The sequence below is a fragment of the Gopherus evgoodei genome, chromosome 8 (assembly GCF_007399415.2).
Source record: "Gopherus evgoodei ecotype Sinaloan lineage chromosome 8, rGopEvg1_v1.p, whole genome shotgun sequence".
NCBI classification, from domain to species: Eukaryota; Metazoa; Chordata; order Testudines; family Testudinidae; genus Gopherus; species Gopherus evgoodei.
The window spans coordinates 74,447,340-74,459,713 of NC_044329.1; the positions used below are offsets into that span (position 1 = coordinate 74,447,340).

The 12,374-nt window shown below is 38.8% G+C and overlaps 1 protein-coding gene across 3 annotated transcripts in view; it reads left to right on the forward strand.

Moving 5' to 3' along the window:
• Window positions 1–12,374, forward strand: part of CDC14A (cell division cycle 14A) — a 117,934-nt gene that overhangs the window by 51,673 nt on the left and 53,887 nt on the right. For all 3 annotated transcript variants that reach the window (XM_030571798.1, XM_030571799.1, XM_030571797.1), the window contains exons 6-7: window positions 6,160–6,226; window positions 9,036–9,098. In XM_030571798.1, coding sequence (XP_030427658.1) covers window positions 6,160–6,226; window positions 9,036–9,098 — 130 coding nt within the window. The remainder of the gene's footprint in view (window positions 1–6,159; window positions 6,227–9,035; window positions 9,099–12,374) is intronic.

The following is a 12,374-nucleotide window of genomic DNA, read 5'->3' on the forward strand; positions in this document are numbered from 1 at the left end:
TCATCAGTGATTTAGATAATGTTATAGAGAGTACACTTTAAAAATTAGCAGATGATACCAAGATGGGAGGGGTTGCAAATGCTTTGGAGGATAGAATTATAATTCAAAATGATCTTGATAAACAAGAAATGGTCTGAAGTAAATAGGACGAAATTCAATACCGACAACTGCAAGTATCAGAGGGGTAGTCATGTTAGTCTGTATCCACAAAAACAATGAGTTCGGTGACACCTTAAAGACTAACAGATTTATTTGGGCATAAGCTTTTGTCGGTTAAAAAACCCACCACTTCAGATGCATGGAGTGAAAATTACCAATACAGGCGCAAATATATATTGGTACATGAAGAGAACTGAGTCTCCTTACAAGTGGAGAACCAATGTTGAAGGCCCATTTAATCAGGGTGGATGTTGTCCACTCCCAATAATTGATGAGAAAGTATCAGTTAAAATGTTTACATATAAAATGATGGGGTCTAAATTAGCTATTACCACTGGATAGTTCTCTGAAAACATCCACTCAATGTGCAGCAGCTGTAATAATAAAAAAAAATAAAAAAAAATAAAAAGCGAACAGAATGCTGGGAATAATTAAGAAGAGGATAGAAAAAAGGACAGAAAATATCATGTTGACGCTATATAAATCCATAGTACGCCCACATGATGAATACTGTATGCAGATGTGGTTGCCCCATCTCAAAAAAGATATATTGGAATTGGAAAAGGTTCAGAAAGGCAAAAAAAAAAACAACCTATTAGGGGTATGGAACGGCTTTCATATGAGGAGAGATTAATAAAACTGGGACTTTTCAGCTTGGAAAAGACACGGCTAAGGGGAGATATGATTGAGGTCTATAAAATCACTGTTGTAGATAAGGAAGCATTACTTACTATTTCTCATAACAAATGAAATTAATAGACAGGTTTAAAACAAGTAAAAGTAAGTATTTCTTCACACAATGCACAGTCAACCTGTGGAACTCCTTGCCAGAGGATATTGTGAAAGCCAAGACCATAACAGGGTTCAAAAAAGAACTAGATAAATTCATGGAGGGTAGGCCCGTCAATGGCTATTAGCCAGAATGACAGGAATGGTGTCCCTAGCCTCTGTTTGCCAGAAGCTGTGAATGAGCGACGAGGGAGGGATCACTTGATTATCTGTTCTGTTCATTCCCTCTGGAGCACCTGCCCCTGGCCACTGTCGGAACACAGGATACTGGACTAGATGGACCTTTGGTCTGACCTAGTAGGGCCATTCTTATGTTCTTATTCTTATGTCAATACCAAGAGAGAGAAAATTGCCTTTGTAGTGAGCCAGCCACTCCCAGTCCCTATTCAGGCCCAAATCGATGGTGTTAAGTTTGCAAATGAATTGTAGCTCAGCAGTTTCTCTTTGAAGTCTGTTTGAAGTTTTTTTGGTGAAGAAGGGCTACTTTTAAATCTGTTATTGAGTATCCAGGGAGATTGAAGTGTTCTCCTGCTGGCTTTTGTATGTTACCATTCCTGATGTCTGATTTGTGTCCATTTATCCTTTTATGTAGAGACTGTCTGGTTTTTCCAGTGTACATAGCAGAGAGGCATTGCTGGCACATGATGGTATATATCAAATTAGTATATGTGCACGTGAATGAGCCTCTAATGGTGTGGTTGTGTCCTATGATGGTGTCGCTGGAGTAGATTTGGGGACAGAGAAGCTAACAGGGTTTGTTACAGGGATTGGTTCCTAGGTTAGTGTTTCTGTGGTGTGGTGTGTAGTTGCTGGGGAGTATTTGCTTCAGGTTGGGCGGCTGTCTGTAAGCAAAGACTGGCCTACCTCCCAAGGCCTTTGAGAGTGGGGGGGATTGTTTTCCAGGATAGGTTGTAGATCGTTGATGATGTGCTGGAGAGGTTTTAGCTGGGAGCTGTACGTGATGGTCAGTGGTGTTCTGTTATTTTCCTTGTTGGGCCTTGTCACGGACTCACAGATGGTGCCCACTTTAGGCCCCGTGCAGTCTGTGGGGGGTGCCCCATTCAGTGTGACAGCCCTTCTCGGAGGTCCACTCTCTCTTTGGGGTCAGGCCCCTCCACCTCCTGGAGCCGTACCTCTCTGAGCCTTAGCACGTCTGTCTCTTGCCGTGGGCCCCCTCAGAGAGTCCACATGCTCTGGACCCCCCGGGCCTCCTCACCCCCAAAGGGGTTGATCCAACCCTGTTCTCTAGACCAGAGTGACTCAGCGAGCATAAAACAAGAGGGTTTATTGAGATTTGAACACAGCACGGGAAACTCTTAGGGCCTCAAGCCTGGCCTCCTTCAGCCCAGCACATCCCAGTCTCCCTGCATCCCGGTGGGCTCTGCTTGCTCCCCCTCTCCAGCCCAGAACCCCCTTGCTTCCCAGCTGGGCCTCCAATATCCCCAGCCCCAAACTCTGCCTCTGTCCATTGTCTTCTCACCAAGTAAACAGGGTTGTAAACAGGAAGGCCTGGGTCTCCTCTCCTCTCAGCCCTCCTCTGACTAGAACTGGCTGGTCAGATCACCGAGGTCCTCTCTTCACAGCGTATTGTCCTCCCACTGGCCAGAACCAGCTGTGTCTCCTGAGCCAGGTCTCCAGGTCACCAGTCGCTGGGGTCTCCATCTTCCAGGCCATCGGCCAGGGTCCCGAGTTCCCTCTCCGGTCCTCTGTAACAACACACTCCCTCTCCTCTCGTTAAATCAGTAACACCTGGGGACACTGAGTCCCACCCCCTGTGCATGCAAACCATTGGAAAACACAGAAAACCCCAAGAAAACCCCCCACCTCATCACACGCCTGTCCTGTAGTAGGTGACTTCTGCGTACCTGTCTCACTCTGTCAGTCTGTTTCCTCACTTCCCCAGGTTGGTATTGTAGTTTTAAGAATGCTTGATAGAGATCTTGTAGGTGTTTGTCTCTGTTTGAGGTATTGGAGCAAATTCCGTTGCCTCTTAGGGCTTGGCTGTAGACAGTGGATCGTGTGATGTGTCCTGAATGGAAGCTGGAGGCATGTAGGTAAGTATAGCAGTCAGTAGGGGTTTTCAGTATAAGGTGATGTTTATGTGACCATCGCTTATTTGCACTGTGGTGTCCAGGAAGTGGATCTCTTGTGTGGACCGATCCAGGCTGAGGTTGATGGTGGGATAGATAAATGCAAAGTACTCCACTTCAGAAGGAACAATCGGTTGCACACATACAAAATGGAAAATGATTGCCTAAGAAGGAGTACTGCGGAAATGGATCAGGAGTTCATAGTGGACAACAAGCTAAATATGAATCAGCAGGGTAACACTGTTGCCAAAAAAGCGAACATAATTCTGGGATGTATTAGCAGGAGTGTTGTAAGCAAGACACACGAAGTAATTTTTCTGCTCTACTCCTTGCTAATTATACCTCAACTGGAGTATTGTGTCCAGTTGGGGTGCAACATTTCAGGAAAGATGTGGACAAATTGGAGAAAGTCCAGAGAAGAGCAACAAAAATGATTAAAGGTCTAGAAAAAATGACCTATGAGGGAAGATAGAAAAAATTGGGTTTGTTTAGTCTGGAAAAGAAGAAGACTGAGAGGGGACATAAGAGTTTTCAAGTACATAAAAGGTTGTTACAAAGAGGAGGGAGGAAAATTATTGTTCTTAATCTCTGAGGATAGGACAAGCGGCAATAGGCTTAAATTGCAGCAAAGGCAGTTTAGGTTGGACATTAGTAGAAAAATGTCCTAATTGTCAGGGTGGTTAAGCACTGGAATAAATTGCCTAGGGAGGTTGTGGAATCTCCATCCTTGGAGATTAACAGCAGGTTAGACAAACACTTGTCAGGGATGATCCAGATAATACTTAGTCCTGCCATGAGTGCAGAAGACTGGACTAAATGACCTCTCGAGGTCCCTTCCAGCCCTATGATTCAGAAAAGGGTGCGACAGTCCTCTTTGGTGAACAGTTAGGGGACAACCTGTCTATTGGGAAGATCATCTAATGTCAGACAGGTTAATGCTGTCCTGAAGTATCTGAATGTCTCTTCTAAATGTTTCATCTTACCTATCTATGGATGTTCTGATTTAAGACATTCATATTGATCAGTTATATTGACCTGGTGCAAGTATGGCTGAGGCAAATGGTTACTTCCTTTATAATCCCTTATGAGAATGAGCCTAGGAGAATATGCTCACCAAAGCTGTATGCAGTGGGTTGTTACTGGTACCAGCAGGGGGAAAAGGGGAAAAGTTTACCCAGTAGGAGCAGGAAGTGGCTGACCCAAGTGGTCATTGTGGGGCAGGGAAAGTCCACTGTCCTTCCAGCTGACTGTAAGTCAGGGCATTTATACCCTGAGCAGTTCCAGAGAAGCCATCTTTTATCTGGATCAGGCTGGCAGCACCCACAGCACCGATCCATGAAATCTGAAAAAAAAATCCTGGGTTCCTTCATGACCCACAGTGGGCATTATTCTAGTTACCCCTTTTTCCTCAGAGACTGGAGGAAAAAAAAATGTCCCCCACTGCAGATTGGCCAAGGGGTGAGTTTTTCACTTTCCCCACTGTGGGTTTGGGGTAGGGGAAGGGGGTTTAGAGTGTAGTGTCATTATGGAAGGGACTTGGTAATTGGATAAAATATATTGGAAAATGATTTAAAGGAAAACATCTCTAAGGGAGATGAAGAAGTGGAGTTTTGGGGGTCTTAAGTCTGCTACAAGGGATAACCAGCCCCCCCTCTTTTTCTAGCCCCCTTAACTCTCTTACGAGGGTCCCAGCAGTGCAGTAGCTGGACTTGGTTGAGGGACCTGCACTGTACAATAGATATTTTAAGTGAATAAAGTTGCCACCTAGTTAAACCACATCCAGTGCCTCCTGTCTTTCTTCAGTGTGGCTGGACAATGAGGATACTACTGTGGGAAAGAGGTGGGTTTAGCTCTGAATGTGGCAAGGTTATTTGTAGTTCCTGTTTTTTTTCTGACAGTTGGTTTCCCCAAGTGCTCTAAGTCATGCAGCATTACAAAATTGCAGATAATTAACAGATAGACAGAAACATTAATTTAGTAAAATAAGCAGTGGACCAAATTCCCTCCTTACCTCTGCCTTCATGTATTACTGTCAGTTAAGATAAAAATCACTACATCAGATTGAGCATTTCATATAGATGCATATATGTTCTCACAATGCAAAAATCATGTACTACACATCTACACTTCTATAGTGGTCTCTTGGTTCTACAGGGTGAATAGTGTGAAAATTTCCAAGTTAGAACAGGTTGTATTAATGTTTTGGCAGTATGTCTATGGAAAAATGTTTGTTAAACTATGGCTGCATTTTGAAAAGCTTTTTATTTCTTCCTGTTTGTGTTCATTATGGAAAAGTAAGTTGTCTCAAAGTATTAAGATGGGAAACCATTTATGAAGTACATGTTCCATGAAAGTGTTGAACAGTTTAAAAAAAAATTTTCACTTCTGCCTGGCAATTTTTATGAGTGCGTTCAGTGTAACTTTTGAATAATACTCATTTTGTGTTTGGGGGTTTGGTTTTTTTTAAATATCTGGCTTGATATTGAATATAATTTCATGTCACTCAGAGAAACTACATTTTTACCATATTGGTAAAGTTACATTGTGTATCAAGATAATTGTTAACCATATCTACAGTGACATATTTAAGTGAAATTGATTTCAGAAGAAATGCCAATTGGTCATCTTCACCCTTCTTCCTTAGGGTATCTGGGTTGCTTAAAAACAGAAATTAAGATTTGTTTCTGATTTCTGTTATGCATTTGTTTGTTGTCAAGACTGCTGCTGTTCTTGCACATGCTGCAATAAAGCTTTTTTTTTTTTGAGGCTGCTAAGCACTGCTGCATATGTAACAAAGATAATTAATCTATCACAAAGCAGTACTGTGTGTTTCCTGAAAATGTATTACTGCTGCGATGAAAGAATTTTTTTTTAATTTTTTTAAAGATAATTTAAACATTGGTTACTAGAAATTGAGTTACTCAGTGTGGGGAAAAGATATTTGTCATATTCATATTTGTAAGTGTAAGTGATGTTTTCTGCTAACTAGATTGAGCTTTCACATTAGAATTGAATAACTATGAAATAAATGGATGTAATAATGCTGCTGTGATTATGCCTTTTCTTGACTGACTGACTTTTGTCCAGTACGTGTTTATGTTAATTTGTATTAAATTTTTAGGGATGCCTCATTTGGGAACTGCACATACAATCTCACAATCCTGGATTGCTTGCAGGGAATAAAAAAGGTAATATCACGTCTCCTTACTGTAAAATACAATGATTCTTTAAAAACAAACAAACAAACATTACCTAGAAATCTGGTGATGGTTTTTTGTTTTGGTTGGTTGGTTTTTTTGGTGGTTTGGTTTGCTTTTTTGTTTTTAATTTTCTGGGAAAGAGTCATACCCTGCCACAAAACTTGAAAGCATGAGTGCTTCCTTTAAATGCAGAGAGTAGGAGAAAGTATTAAACTACTAATTTACTAGTTGGCCACCACCTGAGTTTCACGGACTTCTGAAGATCATTTGATGTGTAGGAACTTGTATGTCCACCAAACCTCTTCTGTGTGGAAATGTTTCTGTAACAATTAGTTGGCTCAAATTAAAAATTGGTACAAAGGAATAACTTAGGTCAGTATCCTTACTTTATTGAGAAAATAGACTTAAGATTTAATTAAAATTATTTAATCTAACTGATATTTCAAAAAAACTATCTTTAACACAGTATTTGCAAATGATGGTGAGAGAATTTAACAATGCTTAATCCAGTTTTATTACAAGTATTATCTTTATGACCTGTACTAAATAAAATTCTTGGAACAGTGAGTTTTATGATTTGATATATCTTCCCAGCCTTTCCAAAACTGTTGAAAAAGGAAAATGGTAATGCAATTTTAATAACTTGCTTAGTTTTTGTTGTACCATTATACAGCAATTTGACTTGAGTATTTCTTCATTTTCAATTTATGGTTTCCAAACTGGACTTTCACTTTATAATTTTTGTGTCAACCTTTTATCAAGGAAACTAGTTTTGTTTTTTTTTTAAAAAAAAGTCAAATGTATAGATAAGTGTTCTTTGTAATATTTCTACTAGGGATTCAGTGTACAGTGATGATGCATGGGACCGAAGAAATAAGTATTTTCTAAAAAACACATGACAGGATTGTCAGCACCAAAAATAAAAAAAACACGAGTCAGGTCCCCTAAAATCAGGAGATTGTCCTAAAAGTGAGATTATTACAAATATATATATTTGGGGGGTTTATTTATCTTCTGATTTTTGGACTGGTAGGATACTCTTGGGTCATGTTTTAAGCTTTTCTTCACAACCCTGAGGGTAGAGAGTTCTCATCTATTCACATGACTCTGGTAGGTAGGGATTTAAGAGACACACCAAATATTATGAGACTTTAATTAGTCACCTTATACCACAAGATAAGAGCAAGTTCTGCTCCTCTGTCTCATTGCTGACTTCAGTGGGATCACTTGCTTCAGGGAGGAGAGCAGGATTTATCTTAGATTTTCTATTGTTTATCAATAGAAATGTACAATCTTAATTGTTCTGCAAGGGTATTGAAGCAAATTAGTTTCTTCAAAATAAACCAAAAAGCAAGCTGAATATTTTCTGAACTCTTCACATTGGGTGGAGAAATCCATCCAGTTAACAAAGTACTAACAGTAAGAAATCTCACTGAGAGCTCTGGGAGATGACTAAAACCAGATGTAGGAAATTACACTAGTGCATGGGAATGAACGTGTGTTTATCAGCAAGGATACAGAGATCACGTTTTTTCTTTGTTCCGTTATAGGGATCAGCACTGAATTTCTAACTCACTGAACTGCAAAGCCAAAAATATTTCAAGCTGAATTCTCCTCTTTTACTCTAAAGCAAAATTCTTGTCGTGCTTTATTTATTTGGAAGAAACTGTTTTGTTCTGCCTTTAAAAGATTGCGCTCTGTATAGTAGAATTACAGAATGCATTTTTCACCTAGTGCAGAAACTAGGTTAAACGCTCCTTAATCTCAAAGCACACTTTGTATAACCTACGTTTTTCAGAACATGATGGATATATCTGTTTCATTGGTATAAATACTTATGCTAACATACTGCGGAACTTTACACCATGTATTCCCCACAGATAATCACTGCCATGTCTTTCTTCATTCACAAGATATTATAGACTTAAGTATTATCAACCAGGGAAAAAAACACTTAATGCAAAGTTGGAAAAATCGCATAGTGCTTCAGGAACTATATATACCACCAAAAAGAGAAAAAGTTGGAAAATGTTATAGTTGCACAATTAAGTTAGGGAATACCAAAATACAGGTTGAATACACTACCATGCCCTTTGTATGCCATTTGCATAAACATTATAATCTTTAATTATATACTCGTATACTATTTCTCCAATATAATATACATTTTTCTATAACCTTGTACTTCATGTTCTACTTTGTATGTCAGACTCCATAAGTCATTTATTCCCAAAATTGCTGAGTGAGGTAATCTTGTTCTCAATCATTGTGCATCTTACACAATACACTATATAAAGTAATAAGTAACTAGTTAAAAATCGTCAAGTTTATTATTTGAGAAGTAGTGTCTGTTAATGTAATTAAAGGCTTCCTCAAGGGAGGAGGATTCCCCAGCCAGCAAACCAGAATATATAGTCAGCTTCTTTGAATATTAACCTGATCCTGAATAAGTAGTGTACGAAGTAGTATGTTCATATTTTATTATAGCTTTGCCTTAGTAAAAAAGTTTTAAAAAACAAACAAGCTGTAGCATACTTATATGTATAAGGGGGTAGAATTTATGTGGCAGGTGGTACCTTAATGTTATTTAAAGTCCCGAGTTTTCTGATTTGCTCAAATGTGCAAGCTTCAATGTTCCTAGTATAAACTTTTGGATTTTTAAACATTTTAAACTCAGGCAGTTTTATTTTGTTGATTCTCAAATATGCTACAAAATACAAAGACCTGACAATAGACTATTATGATCAATCTCCTATGTAAGAAACTATTTTTTAAAAAAAAATTTATTTTTTTTTAGGCCTTTCAGCATGGTTTTTTTGATTTTAAGACATTTGATGTGGATGAGTATGAACACTATGAGGTTTGTATATCTCAATATTTAATTATTAATTCTAGCTTTGCTCAAAGTATGTTAGACTTGCATGTGCAGTGCCATATGCTATGAATTAGAATGCGTGCATAAGTAGAAATCAGTTGTAGTGTTGGACTTGGGATTTTATTTCTGTATGTCTGTCATGATATTCTGACCAATGTAAATGTATAAGTTAAAACTGTGGTGTATGTACCAGTGGTGTATTCAACAGTAAATTGAATACATAGCAAAATCTCTTCTGAAGATTGCTTATTAAAAAGGCCACCTTACTTAAATTTTTCCAGTGCTTTGATGTACTACTGTATGTATTTCTAGAAAACTCTCTGTATTTTCAAAAATCATTCATGTGGCTAGCACAGAGGCACTGGTGTCCCTTTTTAAGTGTAGTGCTGCAGTTGAGCATGCTTAAATAAAATAAGTCTAAAGATTTATAGAAGTACTTAACTTAAACAGGTCTCTATGACTCCGTTAAAAAGCTGTTTAATTTATTTGAGATAAGATGACAGTTGGCAGTTTTTCAAAGAGACGTTATTAAGGGCGCAAGAGCAAACTATCCCACTGCGTAGAAAAGATAGGAAGTATGGCAAGAGACCACCGTGGCTTAACCAGGAGATCTTCAATGATCTGAAACTCAAAAAAGAGTCCTACAAAAAGTGGAAACTCGGTTAAATTACAAAGAATGAATATAAAAAATAAAATTAGAAAGACCATGACACACAATGAGATCAAACTAGCTAGAGGCATAATCTACAACTACATTAGAAGCAAGAGGAAGACCAAGGACAAGGTAGGCCTGTTACTCAATTAGTGGGGGAAGAACAATAACAGAAAATGTGGAAATGGCAGAGGTGCTTAATGACTTCTTTGTTTCGGTTTTCACCAAGAAGGTTGGTGATGATTGGACATCTAAAGTAGTAAATGCAAGTGAAAATGAGGTAGGATCAGAGGCTAAAATAGGGAAAGAACACGCTAAAAATTACTTAGATAACTTAGATGTCTTCATCTATAAAAAGTGAAATAAGGACAAGCCAGGGAATTACAGACCAGTCAGCTTAACTTCTATACCCAGAAAGGTAATGCAGCAAATAATAAAGCAATCAGTTTGAAAATATCTAGAAGATAATGAGGTGATGACAAATCCATGCTGACTGTTACTTAAGAACAAATCACATCAGACCAACCTGATAGCTTTCTTTGACAGGGTAACAAGCCTTGTGGATGGGGGTAAGTGGTATATGTGGTATATCTTGACTTTTTAGTAAACCTGTGGATACTGTCTTGCATCACGTTCTCATAAACTAGGGAAATGCAACCTGGATGGAACTACTATAAGGTGGGTGCATAACTGGTTGGAAAACCGTTCCTAGAGAGTAGTTATCGGTGGTTCACAGTCATGCTAGAAGAGCATAATGAGAGAGGTCCCGCAGGGATCAGTTCTGGGACCAGTTCTGTTCAATATCTTCATCAATTATTTAGATAATATACTTTTTTAAAGTTTATGGACAATAACAAGCTGGGAGGGGTTGCAAATGCTTTGGAGGATAAGATTATAATTCAAAATGTTCTCGACAAACTGGAGAAATGATCTGAAGTAAACAGGATGAAATTCAATAAGGACACATGCCAAGTACTACGTTTTGGAAGGAACAATCAGTTTCACACATACAAAATGGGAAATGACTGCGTAGGAAGGAGTACGACAGAAAGTGATCTGGGGGCCATAGTGGACGACAAGAGTCAACTTATTAGCTGGAGTGTTGTAAACAAGACAAAAGTAATTTTTCCACTGTGCTCTGCGCTGATTAGGCTTCAGCTTGAGTATTGTGTCCAGTTTTGGACACCACATTTCAGGAAAGATGTGGACAAATTGGGGAAAGACCAGAGAAGAGTAACAAAAATGATTAAAGGTCTGAAAACATGACCTATGAGGGAAGATTGAAAAAAATGGCTTTGATTATTCTGGAAAAGAGAATACTGAGAGGGAACATAAGAGTTTTCATGTACATAAAAGGTTGTTAAAAGGAGGAGGGAGGAAAATTGTTTGTCTTAATCTCTGAGGATAGGACAAGACTCAGTGGGCTTAAATTGCAGCAAGGGAGGTTTAGGTTGGACATTAGGATAAGCTTCCTAACTGTCAAGGTGGTTAAGCACTGGAATAAATTGCCTAAAGAGGTTGTGGAATTTCCATCCTTGAAGATTTTTAAGAGCAGGTTAGACAAACACCTGTCAGGGATGGTCTAGATAATACTTAGTCCTTCCATGAGTGCGAGGGACTGGACTAGATGATCTTTTGAAGTCCCTTCACAGAATCACAGATTATTAGGGTTGGAAGAGACCTCAGGAGATCATCTAGTCCAACCCCCTGCTCAAAGCAGGACCAATCCCCACTTCCCTAAATGGCCCCCTCAAGGATTGAACTCACAACCCTGGGTTTAGCAGGCCAATGCTCAAACCACTGAGCTATCCCTCCCCCCTTCCAGTCCTATGATTCTGTGATATGAGTTAAGATCCCCCTGAAGTACAAGAGACAGTAGGAAATGGGCAAGAAGAATGTCCATTGAAAAGTTAATTGAGTTTTTAGTTTGCAGGAAGTGAAATGACAGACAAACGTTGAACTCAGTACTGAACATTCAACATTCACCAAATTGAGTTCTCCCATGCCTCCTACCATCTAGCTGTTCCCAGAATTTTAAAAATCTTTGAAAGAGGTTTTTCTAAGTACAGTAATGTGCTGTTGTGTATAGACTGATAAACCAATTTTGTTCTCCACGACAGCAGCCTTTGTTGCATTGCTCAGCATTTTTTGTTCTAGTTGCTATATTTTATGTTGAGCAAGTAATCATTATTCTGTTTACTCTTTGTATGCTGTAGTAAAATACTTGTTCTAAAAACAAAAGATGGTTGATTGAAAAAAGAAGGTTCTTGGGAATATGTACATGCCCAGTCAAGTTTCTCTAGCAGGGTGTGAACATAATAGTATAAACTAGTAATGTGTGTACAGAGTGTTCCATTATTTGTTAATGTTTACATTTGAGATTATTCACTTTTGAAGAATGAGAATGTGGAATATGTTATTTAAAGGAACACTGCCGCCTTGGATTAATTTTGACCTACTTAAAGAAATGAGAATCTGGGAGCCTCTTCAATTTCCTCCTCTTGCATTCTTTCAGGTTTGCCCATTTAAAAAGTATCTGTGTTCTCCTTTCTCCAGTTCTCCCCAACTCTCTCATAACCAAATGCAACTTACCTTTATACTTGCACTTC